The 22824-nt window shown below is 43.0% G+C and overlaps 1 protein-coding gene across 12 annotated transcripts in view; it reads right to left on the bottom strand.

Moving 5' to 3' along the window:
• PKHD1 (PKHD1 ciliary IPT domain containing fibrocystin/polyductin) overlaps window positions 1-22824 on the bottom strand; it is a 238684-nt gene that overhangs the window by 188921 nt on the left and 26939 nt on the right. For all 12 annotated transcript variants that reach the window (XR_010357918.1, XM_064411623.1, XM_064411625.1 and 9 more), the window contains 9 exons: window positions 22693-22815; window positions 21042-21147; window positions 19890-20168; window positions 16806-16936; window positions 16146-16281; window positions 12697-12892; window positions 11189-11256; window positions 7629-9242; window positions 7315-7458 (listed from right to left, as the gene is read on the bottom strand). Coding sequence is in view for 11 of the 12 variants with exons in the window: in XM_064411623.1 (XP_064267693.1) it covers window positions 7315-7458; window positions 7629-9242; window positions 11189-11256; window positions 12697-12892; window positions 16146-16281; window positions 16806-16936; window positions 19890-20168; window positions 21042-21147; window positions 22693-22815 (2797 nt within the window). In the remaining variant the exon portion in view is untranslated. The remainder of the gene's footprint in view (window positions 1-7314; window positions 7459-7628; window positions 9243-11188; window positions 11257-12696; window positions 12893-16145; window positions 16282-16805; window positions 16937-19889; window positions 20169-21041; window positions 21148-22692; window positions 22816-22824) is intronic.

Raw genomic sequence — 22824 nt, 5'->3', positions numbered from 1 at the left:
ATGACTTGAGATGTGGTCCAAATCTGCCTCTGTGGATGAGGTAAAAATTGTAATGGGAGCAGCTGTTTTGAGGTTTATTTAAAGAACAAGTGGTGTGAACATCTGGAAGAATTTTTTTTCAAGGAAAGGGTTGTTCAGCACTGGAATGCAATGCCCTGGGAGGTGGTGGAGTCACCAGCCCTGGAGGTATCCAAGGAAGGTCTGGCTGTGGCACTCAGTGCTCTGATCTGGGTGACAAGCTGGGGATCAGTCACAGGTTGAACTCAATGATCTTGGAGGTTTTTTTGCTCAACTAAGTGATTCAGTGGCATTCTGTAAGAAGAAATTAGAATTTCTTATTCTAAATCCAGACAAAAAATGTTTAAAAAAGTATTATGAACTGTCACTGAAGTTCAGATTCAGTTGAAATATTTGGGTTTAACAATTTTAGAAAGGAGTCCTTTGAGCATTAAGCAATGACAGATATTAAACCTGTTTCTCTCAAAGCCCTGACTTTTGGAGAATATTCATTAATCCTGAACTAAACAAATAGTTGTAATGAACTCCTGAAAAGGTCTGTGGACAGTATAACAGACTGCACTGTAGCATCCAAGAGCATTCCTTAAGCTTCAGAAAGCCAATCAATGGGAATTTATCAAGAAAGGGTTTTTTTTCTATTTGCTTTTGTAAGTTCCAATTTGTTCAAAAGGCATCTTGTTTGCTGGGGAAGTGTCATTGTCAATGAATGTCTTGTCTCCTAAGCAATCCTAAAAAATGGGGTTTGAAATTGTAAAAATATGAAAGTATTCTATTTCCCACAATAAAATATTAAGCACATTTTGCTGAAGATTACTATTTCATATGGGGTATTTCTGAAGAGTTTATAACTCTTTAATGTTTCAGGTTTTTTTGAAATATTAAAAGCTATCAGTTCATCTGCTCTGAACTTCAGAGAGAGAGTTTACAATTCTTCTCTATTTTTCTTCTCTGGATTTAGAACGATAAAATAAAGTTACCCACATGCTCACAAATTTTGCAATATCCTTAATCCCTTTCCTTCCCAAAATCCAAGGGCAATTTTCTTGCTTGGCATCCAAACAGAGCCAAACACAATCCCTGCCTTGAAGACCTACATCTAAGACAAGTAATAGGCAGAGAAGCCTAAAAGAATGATAGCTAGATTTTACTTTTATTGTCCAAAAATTCTATCTAGTGCTACTTCAGGTATTCTATGACTACAACAAAAGCCATATGTCTTTCCTGATGTTCCGAGGGCTTCTTAAGCACCACTAAATATCTGTGTTTTGACAAATAAATAGCATCCAAGAGGACTAAATGCTGCAAAGATCTTGCATTTGCAACAACCTGGAGTAGAACCAATTCATTACAGGAAAGCTTTGGTTTTCTTTTGTGGTCTTGAAAAGAGCATGGCAGAGATTTCCTATGTGGAAAACCACTTGAACTCTGTTTTGGGATGAATGTTGGAGATTACTCACAGAATGTCAGGACTGTTTTCCTTGACATTTTGCTGCTGTCAAAGAGCTTGCCTGGCTCATGTAGGTCACCAGAAGGTGTTTCCTGCATAGCCCAGAGACCTCAGCACCAGAACAGTCTGGCACTTCTTAAACCCCAAAATGTGGAAATTGGGCATTTCTGCTGTGCTCCAGTGCCCTCATCCCAAAGTTATCATGCCTGTAGGAACAGGAGGCCTTGTATCCTAACAATGGCTGAAATAATTTTTAACTTAAACCAGGCAAACAAATGTATTAATTTATAAAAATTAAGTTTTAGAATATGGCTACAAAGGATTGCAAAGAGATCAGAGGAAGCAAAATCCAAGCAAACCCTATTTTCATCTGTACACCCCAGAATCAAACTTAGAATTGTTTTCCCTTTCTCAGGTGGAAAGAGGGGAAAATCTCACCTCCCCACTCCACACCTCTTGTTCATCAGATGGAGATATCACTTTTAAAGGTGATGTTCTTTTCCTGTTCCTTCCTTGAGGCTCTCCAAGGTCCTCCTATTTCCCTCTTTTCGGAGGTTTTAATATCTTTATTCATTTAGGAGGAAGTCTTGGCCTTTCCCTTCCCATTCCTCTGACCATGAAACACAAATAGCCCTTGGTATTTTGGTGCCATTATCTCCTACCAAACAGCGGCAAAAAATACCAACTAAAGATTTCAACACACTTTTGGCACATCCTAAAAGGATATTCTGCCTGTTCTGGGACACAATTCCTCTCCCTGCTTAACTGGTTAGTGTTCAAGCCCAGAATGAAGCTGCTTTAGGCTTTATACTCCCTATAAAGATCAAACCTGCAATCCCATTGCTGGGATGAATGCTCTCAGCTCATTACAGCTTCTCTTTTGAGATCAGACACTACGGCAGCCAAATCTCTGTGTGGTGGTAATGGCTCAGGGACTGACTACCCCCAGTCCTGGCTTTGAGGGATATTCTGGCTTAATCCAGGATCCTGGGATGCTCAGCACAAGGGCTTTGTTCTGGGTCACTGTTTAATAACGACTGCTGGACTTGTGATGAGGCTCAAACCTACAAGAGGCTCCAAGGGCAGCTGGGGAGTGATTGAAGAACTGCCCAAAGAGTCCCAGTGCCAAAACTCACATCCCTGGTCATCCACCCCTCACAAAATGGACTGTGGAGCAATGACATGTGCTTAGCAGGGAAGACAAAGAATTAAAAAAAAAAAAAAAAGTTAATAACAGGGAGAGGAGAAAGAGACCTGTTAAGGTCATTGAGTCCAACCTTTGCCTGTGAAGAATTGCTCCCTGTGAGACATTAATTTCACAGAGACAGGTTTCAGAAGTCCCAAGAGGTGGCTTTCAAGCATCTATTCCACTGCCTGATAGATCTCACTGTCAGAACATTCCTGCCATGTAATTAATATGCTTTATTTCCCCCTCTTAGCTTCATTTCTGGACTTGAAAGGTAGACTGGACCATTTGGATCTTCACAATAAGCACCAGAGGCCCTGGTTTCCACTGGGGTCCCAGTTGCCACAACACCACAACAGACCTTCTTCATATCTTCTGCATCTGCTCATACAAACCCCAGATTTCCCTGGCTCTAGTGCCTATTGTCCTGGCTTAGTGCATCTCCTTGTTAGAACCTAAACTCATTCCTCTCTCTCCTCTTGCCCCATTCAAAGAGCTCCACCGAACCACATCCTTTTAAACCAGTCTCATTTCTAGCCTCTACTCTAAATCCTCCTCCCTAAACATCCACTCTTACCAGTGGAGTCTGGTTAATGGCAAATCCAGAACTCTCCAACAAAGATCACAAGAACTGTTACATCAAAACCCTAAAGTCAGACCTGTTAGTCCAAGCATGTTGATGCAACCAGGAAAATCAGGCTCAGCTTTTATCCTGATGCATCCTCTTATCAGTCCACTTCCTTTTAGAAGTACCTTCTTTACCTTCACCTTAATGTAAAACACAAAATCTCAGGGACTGATTTACTGGAAAAATTATATATGGTATTTACCCTAATATCACCTTAGAGGAATAATCAGTTATTTTCTCAGCTGTCTCAAGCTTCCTTCCAGTTTTCTCATCTTTCACAGGAGCACAACTCAGTCCCACAAACACTAACCATGTGTTCTGTAAATTTAACCTGAGTTGAGCAGAATCTACAATTGCATTTTTGTTCATGCAGTGGCATGAGCAACAGAGCAAGAATCAGAGAAGGGGAGAGCTTTCAGGGGATTATAGAATAATTTTGGTTGGAAAAGCCCTCTAAGATTGATCCAAACCATTCTCCCAGCACTGCCAAACCCACCACTAAATCATGTCCCCAGGTGCCACATCTACATGGCTCTTGAACCCTTCCAGGCATGGTGATCAAGACAGTTATATCTTTACTTTTAAAGACTCATGGTTTAATTTGGGCATTTTTCTTTTGGTTTTGTTTTTCCTTGAAGGCAGTGAGATTTTGTTAATTTTATTTAATTTTGTTAATTTTTTTAAAGCTTTAAGGCTGAAAATCAAATTTTAGCTTTGTTCTGAATTGATTTTTCTGCATCTTGCAAAAGACAACGTTTTTTATAAAAGAGTCTGGTCTTGCATTGCCATTCCTTGTGCTTTGGGTTGAGGATATCTCAGTAACATGCCCAGCTCTTGACCAAAGCCTTGCTGCAACCCCACTCAGCACCAGTTCCTAAGGAAAGCCCCATGAGGAAGGCTTATGGATGGATCCTGCTGAGCCTGGCAATTCCTCATCTCTTAGAAAACTTCCTGCTTAAAGGGAAAGAAGGAAAGGAGTCACATTTCCTACCTGCAGAGCCTTGCCCTGTGGACTGGATCACATGAGAGAGCCACATGGACCAGTTGGGGATTCCCACGTGGACATCTCTAATCTCAAGCAAGCCAGACACAGCATGACCCAGCACTGAGAGCCAGGGCAGCCACTGCCACCTGACATCCCACAGTGCCAGAGGAGAGAGGGTTCTGCTTCACAGCCCTCAGTAACAGAAGAAATGCAGCTTAAACTCTTCACATCAGCCACTTCAGTGAGCAGAGGCTGATGTGGTCTGACAAATATCTAACTTGGGCACAACACTGAGGGGCTCTGGAGCACCACAGACCTCCCCTTCCCATTCCTTCTCAGTCCTGGAGTCTCCTTGCCACCTCTCCCATGTGGATGAGGCAGTGCAAGAAAGGTCTGAGCACTGGATATGCCAGCACCAAGTGGCAAAATTCCCCAGGCAAACAGCACGGTGTAAACCATGAGGTGTGACTGGAGTTACTGCATGTAAACCACCCTAAACGTGGTGAGAGGCAAGGTTAAAACCTTAACTACAAAAAAAAAAAAAGTCCTTAAATATTAAGCATTAGGTGGAAGAGTATCTGGAAAGCATCTTGCTCTCTATACAGATTTACCCATGCCAGATGTGGATGTGCACAAGCTGAATACAAGTGTCTCAGGGAGCACAAAGAGCCTGACAAACACAGATTTGAGCAGCCTGCAAAAGGAGTTTTACTTTTTAAAGAAAAGAAAAAATATATATATATTTGTTTGTAAATATTTAATTAACAAATACTTTGCAACTCGGCTGGTGAAACTGGCACGGCTGCAAAACCCGGGGCAGGAGAGAGAGGGGAGGGTGAGGCAAGGCTTCCTTTGCATTTCCTCTCCAGACACACAACCAGCCATCAGCATTCACTTGCTGACATCTAGTGACAGAAACAGGCATCCTGGTCCTCCCTGTAAGATTGTTTTCCTCAGGATTCCTCTGCCACAAACCACTCAGGGAGCTCTGAACAAAGTTTGGATCGATGTGACTAAATTTTAGTATGCTATTCTCCCTGCAATAACCACGGTGCCCCTTTTTGTGCTTTACTTTTTTTTCCAGCACTCCAGCATCGTCTCTTTTTCTATTTAAAATAACAAACAGTTTTATAGACTGTGCCTGGACCATGTTTAAAACAAAGAAAACTGAGCTTTTTATGTCCTCTTGACATCTCTTTTTGAGTACTTGTAGTTGAGTTTTAAAGCCCTTTTTCTTTCTCCCTTCCATCTTTCTTTAGTATTCCTCATGGCACTGAGGTTGGAATTGGATGATGTTTAAGGTTCCTTCAGCCAAAATCTTTCTGGGATTCTATGAAAGGAACTGTTCAAAATGACAGGAGTAAATTTAGAATTTGGGAATAAGTGAGGCTGAAGGGAACACCTGGAGGCCTCTAGTCCCAACCCTTGTTCAAAAGAATGTTAAATTTCACATTGGGCTGGCTTCTTGACAAATAATTTATTCAACTTCTATTTTGGAGGATATATATTCCACACACCTTTGAACAAAACCCTGTGAATTTACCCTGATGGACACTCTAACTTGACACCTTTCTTTCATATCCACAAAGAAAAAGAGGTCATGGATCTCTGATCACCAGGATACTGGATGTCTGGACAGCCTCAGAACAGCAAAAATTTCTGCAGACCTCCAGATGTTCTCCAACTTCAGAACAGTGAAGGGGCTGAAATGTTAATCTTCTGAGTCTTGGAATTTCTGAATCACAGCATTTTAGGTTGGGAAAGATCTCCAAGACTGCAGAGTCCAAGCTTTGACTGCTCCTCATCTTGTAACCCAGACCAGACCACTGAGTGCCATATCCAGTCATTCCTTGGACAACTCCAGGGATGGGGACTCCACCAAGGAGTCAAGCACCAAGGTGAATATTTCATGTTTAGAATTTGGGAATGGTACATGGCTCAGAGTTGAGACGTAGAAGTCTTAAATTCTGCCTTTTGCAGATCTGAGAAGCCTAATTCTGAGCCTTCAGTAGGAAAAAGAGGGAATGTATCTTGTCCCAGGAAATGCTCATTTTGAAAAGTTTGAAAATTTAGGCAGGGTTATTTCTCTCAAAGAGAGATGTGGAGATCATCATGTCTCTCTCCAGTTAAGGAGGATGCTCTGGTCGTGATGGAAGATCCCATCCTCTTCTCAGGGTAGGCAAATCCTCATCTCCAGCTTCCCAAAGTTATGAACTCACCATGGTCTGTCATTTGTTCACCCTTCCAGTCATTAACCTTTTCCTTCTACACATTTATCCCACTGAGGCCATCCCACCATGCAACCAAAACACAAAATGTGTGTGGCCACAGAATCAAAGAACTGTTAAAGTTGGAAAAGACCTCAAAAACCTCTAAGATAGTCATGTCCAACCATCATCTCACCAACACTATGTTCGCCACTAAACCATGTCCTCAAGTGCCACATTCATGTTTTTTTAACACTTTCAGGAATGATGACTCCACCACTTCCTTGGGCACCATCTTCCAAAGCTTGAAAACACTTTATGTAAAAAAAATTTCTAATATCTAAACTGAAGCTTCCCTGGTGCAAGTTGAGACTGTTTCCTCAGAAGAAAAGGTATTTAAGGGAGCTTAATTCATTAAGATGATCATGATGGCTAAGAGGTACTTGGGTATCCAACCCCGCAGTCCATTTGCATGTTTTACATGAGGAGCTTTCACAAGGAATAACTGCTGTGAGGAAACGTTGATGTTGTGCAAGTGTGGCCACAGGTACATGATGGATCTAATCAAACATCCATGGCCACGGACACAAAAACTCATCCTGACACCATCTGCCCTCAGACTGATTTCAAAACACAGAATTCACAGATTCATGGAATCATTGTGGTTGGAAAATACCTCCAAGATCACCAAGTCCAAACTTTGTCAGTGCTGTGTTAATTCCTCTCCTCTCTCCAGGGCTGCTCCTTGTTCCCCTGGGATGAGATACACTAGGACTCCCCATTTTGGGTCAAGATTTTAGGGGATATTTTTATCATTATGACAATTTCTGAGTTTTAACTGACCTCGTAGGCGTGGGGCAAGGCAGCTCAGCTCAGTCACTGTCATGTTGCCCAAGAGTTCACAGCTTGTGCCACACACTGTGACCAAAGTCTTTCCTGGGGAAAACCCAGTTCCATGCAGGTAAACTTGTCCTCCATTCAAGCCACCTTAGAAAAGAACAGAAAATGGGATTTAAGACAGAGCCTGACAGCTGGCTCTCAACAAAAGGGGTTTGTTTTAAATTCATAATTTTTGCTTTCATGACAAAAAGCCTACATCACTGCAGTGCCTCACACAAAACCCCGTGGAGGAACTGCAGCAACTCTCCATGACTTACCCCAGTTGTGACGTGCTGCTGTCACTGTCAGATGAGAAGTGAATGTCAGGTTGGAGGAAGCCCATCCCCTGGGAATATCCAGGCCCAGCACAGGGTACTCGCCCACAGGGAGCAGAGGAGCTGTGCACTGCAATGTGGAGTGACTGATGGTGATGTTGCTGCAAGGAAAATCTCCAATAAACACCTGGATAACGTCCATCTCTGTGACCTGTGATACTGTCAAAGTTAAAAGGACACCAGTGGAAACAAGTGAAAGGAAAGCTGGGGTAAACTCCTCACTGTAACTTATTGTTCCAAGGTAATAGGAGTGTCCATCTACTTTCAGACTCAGAGCCCTCGTGCCTTTCCCTGGAGGCACCGTGCACTGGATGAACACACAGGTGATGTTGAGAATGTGGCAGGGGTGATGCTCTATGAGGACTGAAGTTATCCTTTTTCCCTTCAGAGCCAACCCAGCTAAGCTGAGCAGGCCTCCCCCATTGGTGCTGAAATCCCGTGGGTAAAACTGGTACACCCAAGGCAGGATGGTGAGAAGGTTGGATGTCCCTCTGAAACAAGCACGGCCACTTTTCCTGCTGGATATGGAAACGCTGTGCTCCCCTGGGGCCAGGCAGGCTGTCTGGCACTTGATGATGGTCTCGTTCCAAAAAGTCACCTTGCAGGCAGAGCTGTTATCCACATGTACCACGGGGCTGTCACCCTGCCATGCCAACCTCTGCCCTTTGATTGTCATGTGGGTGGATGTCCCATTGGTCTTCCAGGTCACCAGATGTACCAGGGGGGTCCAGTGCTCCTGCAGGTGGAGTGTGCAGCCCCCAAGGCACACACTGCAGACCCCATTGACAACCACGGTGACATTGAGAGCCCGAGATGCCTCAGTCAGCCACTGAGGGTGCAAAGGGTGGGCCCCTGGAAGGACAACACAGCTGATGGAGTCATTATCAGACTTCTGGATCTCACAGGAATAATTACTCTCCAGACTGACCTGTACCAAATTCCTCCTGGATTTCAAAGCAATACCAGATATAGTGAGCAACATCCCACCACAGATTGATCCTTGTGATGGGAATATGGAAGTTATCTGTGGAGTTACTGTGAGGGCCTGCTGCCTTGCTGTCACTTGAGCATATCCCAGCTGCCTCTGGATGACCTGGATGGGGAAAGTCCCAGGTTCCAGGCTGTTCAGTGGCAAAGAGCACTGATAAGACATTTCAGACTGGTTGCCCCATTGAAACTCAAGCTGACATTCAGTGTGTCCAAGCTTAGCCACAGATCCAGTGATGTTTATTCCCCGAATGCTCAAGAGCAGGCTGCCATCTGTGATTTCTGTTTCAACAGCAGTAACCAGGGGAGTCAAAGCTCTTTGGTAGTTAAAGGTGGTGGTCTTGTTTGCAGAGAGAGCTTGTTGAAATGACCCACTGCTGATGGCTACATTTACCCTGACAGAGATGTCACCTGAATCTTCATTAGACAAATTAACAGCTGGCGGGGTCAGGCACCAAACTGTCTCCTCTTCCAGGTGAGTAACTGTACAGGTTTGATTGTCCATTGACACAGAAATCAAGGCAGGATTTTGGCTAAAGCCCACCCCAGAGATTGTGAGCAGTGTTCCACCTAGGAGCAAAACAAAACAAGGAAGAAGGGTATTATATGCAGAAGAGGAATTTATAACTATCTCTGAACTATATCTTTAAAGTCCCTTCCAACACAAACCTTTTATGATAAAGCTGATAAGCATGACAGGCTGAAGGAAATAAATAAAATCCTCTTTTTTTGGACAAGATAGCTAGAGACAATAGCAGCCATATATCAGAATAATCCTACATGGACAAGAGGCTGAGGTAACAAGTAGCAAGGGATCTTTGTGGCAGTAAATGACCATAGAAAGCCACCACAGAAACAGAGAAAGCTGCTGTGATAGACCCCTGAGAGTAAACAGAGGCTGAACTCTTCATGGAACGGGACTGTCCCTACAGGTGGGTGGGGATGTAGTTTGTTCCTGATGCCCACAGGGAAGGAAAATGAGATTGTGAATATTTTCAAACTCAGGAAGTGTCAGATTTCATAGAATCACAGAATGCTTTGGGTTATAAGGGGCCTTTAAGACCACATCCTTCCAACTCCCTGCCATGGACAGGGATACCTCTCACTATCCCAGGTTACTCCAAATCCCATCCAGCCTGGCCCTGAATAGTTCCAGGGATGAGGCACCCACAGTTTCTCTGGGCCCCCTGTGGCAGGGCTGCACCACCCTCACCCAAAGGCTCTGTCCATGTTACTTTTTTTTGCAGCACTGGAACTCCCAGAGTCCCGCCTTGCTTCAACCTCTTTATCCATTAAGCTTATTCTCTTCCTTTTCCCATGATCTACCTGAAAAAATAAGTTTGCTGTGATGAGGTTTCTTTCTAAGTGAGCCCAAATCCTTAACCCAGATGTACACACAAGTGTTAGAGACAACAAAAGATTACAGGTAAGGGGGAAGGGACTGGTGCTTTTTGCAGCAAAGAGGTTTTGATTTAGCTTAAGCCATTCATAAAAAACACAACCAAAGAGTTAATCAGTTCTTATTTAATTTTCAATTTTCCCTGAAATATAAAAAGAAGGGTAAAACTTTTATTATTTTTTGTAGTATGGTTTAATCTTCAAAACTGATAGGATTTGCTCTCCAAGCTCTATCCACTCTCTCATCTTTCAAGGCTTGAGCACTTCACAAACTATTGAACTAATCACGTACCACAAAGCCTCTGAATTTTTGTGTCTTTAAATGTGTTGTGAGCCTGGGAGAGCAATCTGTAGAGGACCTGAGGTTGTAGCACAAGAATTTCTCTGTCTTCTATAAAAGCATTTCTAAGGGCTCATGTAAAATTCACTACAGGGATTCAACTCTCCTCCACCATCAGCCAAATGACAAAGTAAATCAACCACCCTAAATCTGCTTTTTAAGATTTAAAGTAAAACTTTTCTTTTAAATTCAGCAGTGTTCTGCTCAGAAACACACTTAAATTATTTCCAGTGTCTAAAAGCTTAGAACAGGATTAATAAATATTTCCCTTTTGATTAAAATTAACATTGAAAAAGGGCTTTTTTATTTTGTCTTTTCAACACAACAAAAATGAACATCCCTTTTGGGATCACTTCAAATTATTGTTTGCTTCAAACCACAATTGTACCCTGCTTTCCACCTAACTTTCACATGGAAAACCTTGAAAGATGGGGGCAAAATGACTGAAATAAACAGCACAGATGAGCCAGGTGTGGGCGTGCCTTGTTTTCCCAAAGGGAACATGCAAGGATACATGAGCAAACACTTGAGAAAATCAAATTCAAAGCACAAGGAGCCCTGAGCCAGCCAACCAGATGGAGGGATGCTCACTGCAATCCCACATTTCCAGACCTCTGCTGTCTGCCAGTTGATGCCTGCATAATAAAGAGTCACAGATTCAAAACCCCCTCATTTAAAGGGACGTGAAATGGGATGCACTTTCCATTCCTGCAGGAAAACTGTGCCCTTGATCCCTTTAACCTCCATAAGTGGCTGCAGATGTACCAATGCTGCTTACCCAGAATGGAGCCACAACATGGCTGGATGCTGAAGATCTCAGAGAGGTACTGGATTAACGGCTCAACCCTGCAAAACACAATCAACACAGAAAGGGTTCAGAGAAGTTAGGAATATTCTTTTTTTTTTCTTCCTGTTTCAGTGCTTTTCTTTCTTACAACTCCCAGAAAGCCAAGCACACACCTGGCACATCCCCTTTGTTTGATGTCACAGTGACAAGACCACCCAACACCCCAAATTGTTCCATGTGGTTTAGAATCACAGAATGGTTTGGGCTGGAAGGGACCTTAAAGATCATTTCATTCCAACCCTCCCCGTCCCTGGGCAGGGACACATTTAAGCTACATCTGTCACAAACACTCTCTAATCAATTGGCAACATGTGGGCCAAATTTAGTCCAACTGAATTGCCCATCAAAGGAAGCAAGAGTAAGGATTTTTTGGCAAGCAGATCTCACTGTAGCTATGCCCAATACAAGTGTACTGAAAAGGCATCACAGCTGCCCTCTCTCCTCACACCCTCCCATCAGAATGGAGTAAACTGAACAAGAGGAAACCCAGACATGAGCTCCTGAAGTTATGGCTCAATTTCTGTCCTAATCTACATCTATTTTTCTTCATCATCCTGCTTTCAAAAACATCCCTTTCCCTAAAAAGACATGTTAGAGAAGGGATCTTCCCAATCCTGCAATCCAGCCCACCAGAGCTCAGAGTCCTCTCCTGGGATGACCCATCTCTTTCCAATCTATCCCTGGAGATAGTGATGGTGCTGCTAACAAACTCCAGTACCAGGTGGGATGAATCCCTGTGTGCCATCCCACCAACCACATTTTTTCTCCTTCTGAGGTTCATTAACATTACAAGCAGCTTAAGTTGGTTTGTGAGCAATAAAAACACCTCATTTCTCCCCAGTATTGTCATTTCAGGACCACTCCTGCAGCTGCCATGGCTGAGGAACAAAACTGTGTTGCTTTTGAATACATTCCTATATCCCAATTTCAGGTCAGCTTTTCCCCACATTTTAGTTCATTTATATTACATTTATCTAGGCATGAACTTGAAGTGTCACCTTAGGAGATGGAAATATCATCATTTAAAAATTCTCCAAAGCATTTTTGCATTGTTCAAACTAGCTTTTGTTTTTCTGATGAAAAGTGTTTCTTTTCTTCTGCTGTTTTCCTACAGCAGGATTTATCTGCATTTGACCTGAATCTGTGAATGCTTTTGATTGCCTGAATATGCATTTTTCATCAAATCAACTGTTTTTTTCCTAAAATGTTTCTCTCCTGCCTCCTACTGATCCAAGGGAAGTTAATTGACTAGCATTAGCAGTTTGCTGACTCGGGCTCCACAGATAAATAAATGCCTTGATAATTATTCATAATTTCATACCACACTGCAGAATTCACCTTTAGGTACAGAATTTGTGAAAAACTCAAAACTTCCTTTTCAGATTAACCCTAAAACACCAAATAAGATGGAGAATGAAGCTTCTGAGCAAAATACACACCTGTTTGAAGTGACAGCAATGCCATTGATGAGGACAGAAATGTTGTACCACCCTGCAGGCAGGGCTGGAAGTGTCACAGTAACCCCATGCTCTGTCTGTGCCTGGATCTGTGGCCATGAGTCCCCAATTTGGACCTTGACATCTGAGCCCTGGTAGCTGGCAAACTGGGATATTCCAATGTGAAGCTCCTCACCTCCTGCAGAGAAAGGAAGGGAACTTTTTCAGTGTTTCTGGCAACATTATTTTAGCACACGTGACCATTGCCTGAGGAAGAGCAGAGTCCCATCACGACAGAATAGTACAGCCCTGCCCATCAGCCCAAACCCAAAATGTTGAAGACTGCAGTGGCTCTGTATCCTCCTCAATCCCTCCTGCATAAGGTCACCAGCTATCAGGGTTGTCTTGAGTAATCAGCACAGTGAATTTGGTTATGACCACCAACAGCCACTCTCAGCAACAGTCAGGATGAGATTCATGTCCCTCACACCATAAATGTCTGTCCTATAAATATCTGAACCTGATAAAATCAAAATCCTTTTTTTTTTTTTAAGCTTTGGACCTGAGAGGTTCTGGGATTTATGTTTTTTTTTTTTTTAATCCCTGATAAATTATCTAGAGCCTAGAGTTTTCAGAATTATGGAGCCATGGAATAGTAACAGGAGCCTTCCATAGTAAAAAAAATATTTCCTTGTGTACCTAAAATCAAATGTGCTTGTCATGGTTTAACCCCACATGGCATCTCAGCCCCACACATCTGCTCACTCCCTCCCCTGCAGTGGGATGGAGGAGAGAATTGGAAGCATAAAAGGGAGAAAATTTGTGGGCGGAGGTAAAAACAGTTTGATGGGTAGAGCAAAAGTTATGTGTGCAAAGCAAAATGAGGACTTCATTCTCTGTTTCCCATGGGCAGGCAGGTGTTCAGCCATCCCAGCAGGGCTCCATCACATGGAATGGTGACTTGGGAAGACAAAACATCATTCTGTCTCCCTCTTCCTCCCTTAGCTTCATAAACTGGACATGAGCAACCTGGTCTGGATAATCCCTTGGGTCTGTTGGGATCAGCTGTCCTGGCTGTGTCCCCTCCCAAATCTGTGTCCACCCCCAGCCCATTCACTGGTGGGGTGAGGAACAGAAAAGTCCCTGACATTGTGTACATTGCTCAGCAAGAACAAAACATCCCTGTGTTATCCACACCATTTTCAGCATGAACCCAAAACACAGCCTCATGAAAAAATACTTAACTCAATTCCAGCTAAAACCAGGTCTTCTCCAAAGCACTTTATTTTCAGTAATCATTACTCTCTCTCCTATTTAAGCTGCTTGTGTCAAACTGTGTTCAAATGAGAGAGGATACTTTATTAGTGCACAGTGCACTAACAGGAAAGGACAAAGCCAAGAGACAAGGGATTTTCATAACTTAAATTTCCTTCTGAAATAGCTTAAAAAATAAGGTGGTATCAGTCCAAATAAAGGCATTTTCACTCATAGCTCTATCTGTGGTCAGTGAAGAGAAAAGAGACTTTATGCCATGGTTCATCCTATTGCAAGACACACAAAAGAGCTGTGGCAAAGCCCACCACAGAACCACCTATTAATCTTCAATGACCATGTAAAACATCTAAACACTGAGCACAGGGATGTGTTTAGGAGGTGAATCTTATCTTCCTGCCTCCCCTGAAAGGATGAAGGAGGGAGGAAGAAGCAGAAGAGCCTGTATAAAGATTCTTTCAACTACCTGCTCCTCTAAGCAGGTCTTGGAGCTGATACTTTTCAATTCTGCATTCACAAAGACTCAAAGTTTGAAAGCCTGAGAAGTTGAATATGTTAATAACACGAACTCTTTGGACTCTTGGTCAATTGTCAGCTTAATCCCAGATGCCTGGAAGGCATCAGTGTAATTTATTTATTCTTTTTATTATATAGAAGGAAAATTATATTAAAAGACGAAGCCGTGGAGGTTCTGAATAGGAGATTGAACTCAGCCCCACCACAGCTCAAGAGACACTGTAACATTAAGGAATTCTTTGCACCTGAGCTGCCCGCGGCTACAGAAACCTCCCCTTGGTGCTGTGGTATCTGAATAATATTCAGATGATAAAGGACGTTTTCTCTTATTTATGCATTCTGGAGTAACAGAAAATGACAAGGGCATTTGGGGAAAAATGAAAAGAAATGCTGGGAGTGCACAAGGAATTTTGCACCTAACCCTGTACATCCCAAACAAGTCCAACCGAATTTGGGAGCTTTAAGGTGTTCACTGGAGAGGTTGCAAAAAAAGAGAAAAAAGTCAGATTATTGTATTCTTGGAGGAATGGGAATGGGATAGGTAAGAAAACAGGAATATTTCTGTCTTCCTCCCATCTTCTTCCCCGCTGTCTCAGATACCAAATAACTGTTGCCAGTTTGCCATGCAAAAATGTGCTAAACTTTCCTAAAAGGCTTGTTTGTAAGTGGACATCATTCACTATTTATGCTTTCTATTCCCTACACACAGCCAAAATCATGGGGGGGGAAATGAGGAAAAAAAAGCCCCAAGAAAATCAAACAATTAGAAACTTTCCTAAATAGAATCTTTCAAAAGACAGGAGTGGCAAATATTCCGTGAGATCTAATTAGGATTTTGTCCCATGAATTCTGTGAGGTTTATGTTCATATTCTAAAGTAAAACACCACAAGGTCAAAAAGGAAGGAACATTTTGGCTTGGAATGGGAACCAGGCAAAAGAAATGTTGCCTATCCCCTGCTTTCAGTAACCCAAAATGTACATGATGCTCTTTATGGTCATTCCCTGGGGATCCTGGAGAAGGACACTCTCCAGAGCTCATTTCTCCCACCATGGATGAATCTGTTACTAAGAAATACAGAATTGTGGAATACCCTGAGTTGGAAGAGGCCCACAAGGATCACCAAAGTTCCACTCCTGACCTTGTACAGGACAGTCCTGAGAATCCCACCCTGTACCTGAGAGAGTTGTACAAGCATCACTTGAGCTCTGGCAGCCTTGGGGCTGCGACCATTCCCTGGTGAGTTTGTTTAGTGCCCAGACACCCTCTGAATGAAAAACCATTTCCTCATACCCAGCCTAAACCTTTCCTCACACAGCTTCATACCATTCCATTGGTTCCAATCACTGCATGAATGGATGGGATTGTTTCAGAGCAGAGTTAGAGAAACCTGACACGAAATCAGGACTATACTGAACCTGACATCCTGTGGACATCATTCATACCATAGGGCAAGCAACTTATTACCTCATGCATGCTACTGAAAAACCAATAAGAAACCAACCACAACTGACCAGGACTAGCAGGAAATACAGGAACTAAAATTTAAAGGAAAACAAAAAAGGTTAGATCAAACTTTATAGATTTATAAATTCCTCTGCCCCACCACCATCAGCACTAACAACCCTTCTCCAGAAGATGCCCAGTACACATCTGCATTTTCACCTGCTATGCCACTTCTGTTCCTGCTCAAGGATTCAAGTGCAGGGTTTAAGGAAGGATCATACTGGAACAAGTTGGTTACTGTTGTTGACTTGTACCCAAAAATCAGTGTCACGTGGACAGCAGCATCCTCTGCCCCCTAGGAAGAGAGAGAAAGAAAATGTCAGAGAAAAGAATGAACCTTTTTTTTTTTTTAAGTTATTTCCTGTGTTCCTGCATCTCCCATACAAAATCAGGTACATGGCACTGATGAAACTTTCACATACACCAGACTCTACTTAAATATTTACAGTTATGTTGACTTTAAAGAGCATCTACAGAGATTTAGAAACCTTAAAACAATCCCAGACTGTGCAGATTTGGATTTGCTATATCCATACAAGTACATTAAACTAGTAAATAAAATCCCAGACTAACTATGCAGTTTTTAATTTGCAATGTTCTTAGTAAATTAAAGATCTTGCTTTTTTCCCTGGTTTTCATAAATCTCTTATTAATCAATTTTTTAACTAAGCTGGTCTACTGTAGAGCCCACAGTAAACTGCCCCACAGACAAGACTTGGCTGAGGGGCTGCTCTTTGCCCTTCTCTAGTGTAGCTCAGGCCAGGAAAACACAGGAAGGCACATTGGCTTCTGACTGCTCCCCAAAGTGTGGTTTCTTACCCGAGAAGGAACTTTACATTGAATTCTTGTTGAATTTCTGCCCTCCTCCAAAACTGGGCAAGGCTGGGATCCAAACAACACTGCATTTACCCCTTCCAGATTGGTCCCCCTGAGAGTCACTCTAAGTCCTCCTAAAACAAACAATTATTCCACGATATTCAATATGTAGGATATTTTAATATACAAAGAATTCTTTGTTTATAGATGACTACAAAAGTCTCTCAGCTGAGCTGATGATGATCTGTTCTACCTTGCTGTGCCTGGCTCCCTCTCTTGCACCAGAGATCTTTCTTGCTTTATTTGAATTTGAATTATTTGAATTCTCCTCCACAATACAGGACGACTGGGTTTTTTTTCTCGGTTTATTTTTTAATGACATACTTATTTAAACCAGCAAGCCCTGGCCTGTGATCTCCCCCTTAGCCAGATCCCCAGCCCAAGAACGAAATAAGGAAGGAAGGAAGAAGCACTAAGAATGGAAAATGAGCTTAACGCAGCAGGTGCTCTCACAGTTCAAACAGCTGCCAAGCTCCCTGCTGTCAGAAAAGCCTGTAGCATGTGTCTAGGAAACTTGGGATAGAAAGGGGACTTGGCAGGGCTGGAGACTCGGATTTGTGAGGGAAATCAAGGAGGGATTCATTCTGTGGAGCTTGGAGCAAGCTCAGCTCTCCTGCGTGCCAGACTGAGCCTCCCCACTCCCAGGCGGGATCACGCCCGGCACAAGCCAGACTTGTGCTTGATCTTTCTTCAGCATCCAGTTCCAAAGAGCCAAGGTGCCCCTTTGCTTTTCCGAGTGATTACAGGACTCAGGGATGTTTCAAAGAGAAACAGGAAAGAGAACAGGAGTGGGCATTAATGGCAATTCCAAGCTGGAGTTTGTGCTTTGATGCGATTCAGAGAAACTTTAAAAAACAAAAAAAAGGACATGTTGCTTGAAACTTAGAGCCTTTTCTCTAGTTCTCAGCACTGCAGAGTTTTAGGATTATGGCTGAACAGACTGCTCAGACAGAAACTAATTAATGCAGTGTTTATTTGTATTTATTAGCATGGCTATATTGTAAACCCACTGAGCTTTTATCTCTCTTTTCACATGCGATGTAAGCAAAGTAAAGTAATTATATACTAATGACAAATTCCCTTGTATGCTTTCCTGAAATTACCTATTCCTGCTAATTCTTTAAACCACCAGAGAATTATAGAAGTTTAGTCTTGATTTCCTGTGGCTGACAGCAAATCCAGGCCAACAAGAGCAATCAGATACATTAACAGCAATCTCCTGGTATTCACTGGAACGTGGGAGTATCTTTAGAAAGGCATTCCATGCTTCTGGAGTTAGGTCATGGGGATCTCCCAGCATGGCACCACTGAGACCAGGGATATTTTGACAAGAAGGAGCTGATGCAGCAAAGTACAGGGTGCTTTGTTGCCTTCCTGTCCTGTAACATTAAATTTGCAGAGTCAGAAAGAGCAAGAAGTGAAAACTGAAGCCACTTGCAAATGCAAGAGTTGTCAGATAAGGAGCTTCAGATTTAGAGTTCAGAATCCACTAGTGTGTAAAGACTGATGCTGTTAAATTTTGATATCTACATTATATCTATATGCAGTGAAATACTGCCTGTGTGCACTTTACAACGAGATTGAAGAGAGGTATTTGAAATGGGAGAAATTAAAAACACAGATGGAAGTTGTAATTCTTTCCAATTATAAGCATTCCAGGCACATGTAATGTAAGATAGCATTATTCTTGCTTTCTTTTTAATGAGTGACAGATCACTGTAATTGGGAGGAGTGGATTTGCCAGCAAAGGAAAGGAGAAGCAAAGCCCAAGCTCTAAATTTTGCCATTGAAGGATTGGTTTTAGAGTTGCTTGGAGGTGTTTGAGTTTTCTGTGAATTAAAAGTGATTCTTAAACTCAGGGTGCCACGACCCTCGCATTAGGGAAAAAATAATATTAAAAGAGTTAGAATAGTTTTCTTCCCATGCAACCAAAAAAACAAAACCATCCCATGCTTGTCCATGGACAGTTTTTCAAGCCATCATACCTTTTCTGTGGCTGCTTCAAAGTGGCCAAGCATGGCCCACTCAGATCTCCAAGCCACATGTCTGAGCTGCACTGAGTGCTGCTCTCAGTGGTGATTGCTACCATGATCTCAGAAATAAAATTAGTAAAATGAGGAGATTTACAGAGAAATGACTGGGTAACTTTACTGTCAAAGTAGACTTGGTTCATGCTGATTCTGCTGTATTCCTTGCTGCTTGAAAACAAAGCATAATCTGAGACTGTCCTTCACTGCACAGCCCAGGTACATCAAGAGTGCTCTTATCTTCAGGTATGGAATTTATCATTCTTTATTTCCTCTTCTATTTCAAGGAGGGGAGGTATAATGGGAAGGGAAGGAGATTCAGTTTAGCTTTAGCTTCTCTAAGTTTCTTAGCTTTGTACCTAAAGCTAAGTGAGTTTTCCTCAGAACATGAATTTGCTTCAATGAGGCTGGGATTAACCAGTCCAGCCATTTCACAGTCATAGAATCATAGGATCATTTAATCTGAAAAACCCTCTAAGATAAATAAGTCCAGCCAGTACCCCAGGACTGCCAGGCACACCACTCACCCGTGTGCCCAAGTGCCACATCTACACATCTTTCAAATCCCTCTAGGGATGGTGACTCCACCAACGCTATGGGCACCTACTTCAGTGATTGGCAACCATTCCAATGAACAAATTTTCCCTAATACTCACTTAAATTAGGCCAGGTTAATTCAAATACTACATAGTTACACATCAAATGGATATGGGAGGATGAGTATGAAGCACTAATGATTTGCTGAAATGAATATATGTGCACTTGAAAATGTAATTCCCAAAAAACTACTCAGGAAACTGATTGCCTGCACAAAGAGCCAAAGAGAATCTATCAGTCTTTAGGACATTTTTGACTGTACTCTGGGGCACACACTGTGTGTCCAGCTGTAAAATTTATTTTTAATCAGGTGATAATCTTGGCAGTGCAAGTACAGAAGAACAAAAACATGTCATGAGAAGGAAGAAGCAGGAAGCAGCTCTCTTGGAGGGTTCACACCTACCAATCTCTGAAGTCGAAGGAGGTTCAACAGCTCCCAGCGTTGGCTGGACTGCCAGGAAGATCCCTTGTCCTGTGGTGCCACTGAGAGCAAAGCCATGAGGTGTCACCAGCAGTGTCACTGGGTAGATCCCGACTGGCAGCCTTGGGACCTGGCAAACCACTTGGGTTTGATTCAGAGATGTGACGTGGCAGCTCCTCCTGTCCACCTCCACCTGCAGGGCCAGCTGCTCCTCACCAAAGCCAGCTCCTCTGAGAACCACTGTGGCCTGGGACCCCTCACCTGAGGGAATATAATCATCAAGGTCACTCACGAATTTTGGCCTAGCAATGTCCAGAATTTAAGTTCAGCCAACTGTTAAAAGATTCTACCAGCTTCAACAGGACATCCTAAAAACTACACCACTGGTGTTATCTCACTGTTCCACATACAGCAATTCCTGCCTGTCCCTGTCCAGCTGTTACATTTTTCCTTAACTTTTTATTAAAAATAGCTTGAGCCAAGAGCTGTTTTTTGCTATAGGCATCAAACCTGCCATTGTTTCTCTCCCCTTTATGCCTCTACCATAGAATCTCAGAGTAGTTAAATTTGGAAAAGACCTCTGAGATCCCCTCTGTGCTCACTACTAAACTGTGTCTCCAAATATCACATCCACGAGCCCTCTGACCCCTTCCAGGGATGGTGACTCCACCCCTGCCCTGAGCAGCCTGTTCCAGAGCCTGACAACCCATTCAATGAGGAAACCTTTCTTAATAACTATTCTAAACTTCTCCTGATGCACATTAAGGCCATTTCTTATCATCCTATTTCTTCATCCCTGGAAGAAGAGATCAAGCCCCCCCCCCAGCTGCATCCTCCTATCAAGGAGTTGTGGAGAGTGAGAAGATCACCCTGAACCTCCTTTTCTCCAGGCTGAGCCCCCCCAGTTGCTCCCCCTCAGACCTGTGCTCCAGACCCTTCCCAGCTCCACTGCCTTTCCCAGGACAAACTTGTACACACAGCATATCCAGAACTGGAGCTGATCAGAAGTGACCCACAAAAGTGCAGTTTCCATAAAATCAAAAATTTCCAAAAGGATACACATGTACATGAAACCACCAGCACCTGGCAGATCTTTTTCACAGAATTTTGTGCTCAGACTCCAGGCCCCGTTACCTGATGAATACTCCACATCTCTGACTACAGGTGTCAATTCCTGGCTGAACTGGAAAGAACACGAGCCAGAACAGTTTGCAAGGACATCATTCACCATCACCACCACCTGGAGAAAGACCAGAGAGATATCAAAGTTGAATGATATCTTAAACACCTCCAAAGAGGTGTTTTCTGGAGCCACAACTGGCTGATAGATGCTGGTAGCCACCCTGAGCTACTGAGAGCACACAGTGCTAGAACAGGGCACAAACAGAGAGCTCTCCACCCTGCTGCAATCCCACTGCAAATTTAATTGCAAATTTAAATAGCAGATTGCTAGGGCTCATCCAAGACACAGCTTTGCATCCTGCATCTCCAGCCTATCTCCCACCATCCTGGGACCCACACCTCCTCAAACTCCTGCTCTTCCAGTTCACCCATTGAAGACTGTTCTTGCCTTCCCCAGTTCTTCCCACTTTGCCTTGGGAATAAATGTATTATGTCTAAACACCCTGGAAAACTAATTAAAGTGAAACTCACAATGTGTCTTCTCAACATGCAGCCCTCAAATTTTATTTTTTGGCCCTTGTTGTTAAAGCTGAAGGAAAAAACTGGACTGTGACCTTGACTATCTAAAAGAGATATCAATAAATATCCCCCCTGAGATCTTGATATTTTTGAAGAGTCAGCTGGCAAAGGATAGGGCATAAAAGAGTCCCTCTTTATCCCTCTCCAGTTGTTAAGGGTGTGCTTGCAAAAAGCAAAGCATCTGCTCCAAAGAAATACAAGGAGCACAGAGTTGCAACGTAGTCTGCTTAGACAGAAACATGATAATTAGAGGGACAATTTTACACTGCCAGAATAAAGCTTCAAAAACTACAAGAAAATCTGTTTGTTGCTGTTGGTCTTGTTTCACTTGAGCTGTTTGAGGGTTTGTGCAGCATGGATGGAAAAGATGTGGTAGGTGCCCGAGTCACTAGAAGAGAGCAATTCTCATGGCTGGGAACCAGGTTCATGAAAAAGGCAGGATGGTTTGGTCCCAGATGTTGCACAGCTAGGCTTGGAGCACATCCAACACCACCCTGTTATAGCCACAGTGTCTGAGAGTCTGCTGGAAACAAAGCCAGCCAGAGCCACTGTTCTGCAACATCTGAGAGCAGAGCTGGGAACACATTTGTCCATCCAGCAGACTGGAATGATTCCTCCTTCAGCATGAAGCTCTCCTATCTCTCTCTTCCCTCCTGGGGAATCAAGATCCAGAGAGGTTCAGGATTTGCCTAACTCACAGATGAGTATCCCAGCCACCAACTCATTTACTTTGCCCATCAGTGTCACAGAGTGTTGCAGGTGAATTGTGTAATTCCCAGTTTGGTGCCCAAGAACCACAGGACTTGCCAAGGGTGAGAGTTCAGAGATTTTTATCCCTTGGTCATTGCTTCCAAAAAATATATATATTGTCTTCCATCACCTATGATCACCATTCTCCCTACCTGCAACAGCTCTTGGAGGAAAGCTCCACACACCAGGCAGCAGAATATGAGAATTTGAGTCAAAGAACATCAGATTCCTGAAAGGATTTATTGGCAGAACAAGGTACCCAAATACCTGTGAGAGTCCTGGAGCTACACAACCCTGCTGAACCAGTGACAAGTGAGAGAGCACATCAACTCACCTGTGTTTGGTTATGGAGGGTGGCAAGCATGTCCCCAAATATTGGTCCAATAAACACACCCCCATCATACACCACACGAGTAGAAACAGTTGGCTTCAGGCCAGTGAGGTTTTCAGCAGAGACCTGGAAAAG

Source organism: Passer domesticus, chromosome 3 (genome assembly GCF_036417665.1).
Source record: "Passer domesticus isolate bPasDom1 chromosome 3, bPasDom1.hap1, whole genome shotgun sequence".
NCBI classification, from domain to species: Eukaryota; Metazoa; Chordata; class Aves; order Passeriformes; family Passeridae; genus Passer; species Passer domesticus.
Note: the sequence above shows the minus strand (reverse complement) of the source record. Positions and strands in the feature narration are given on the sequence as shown.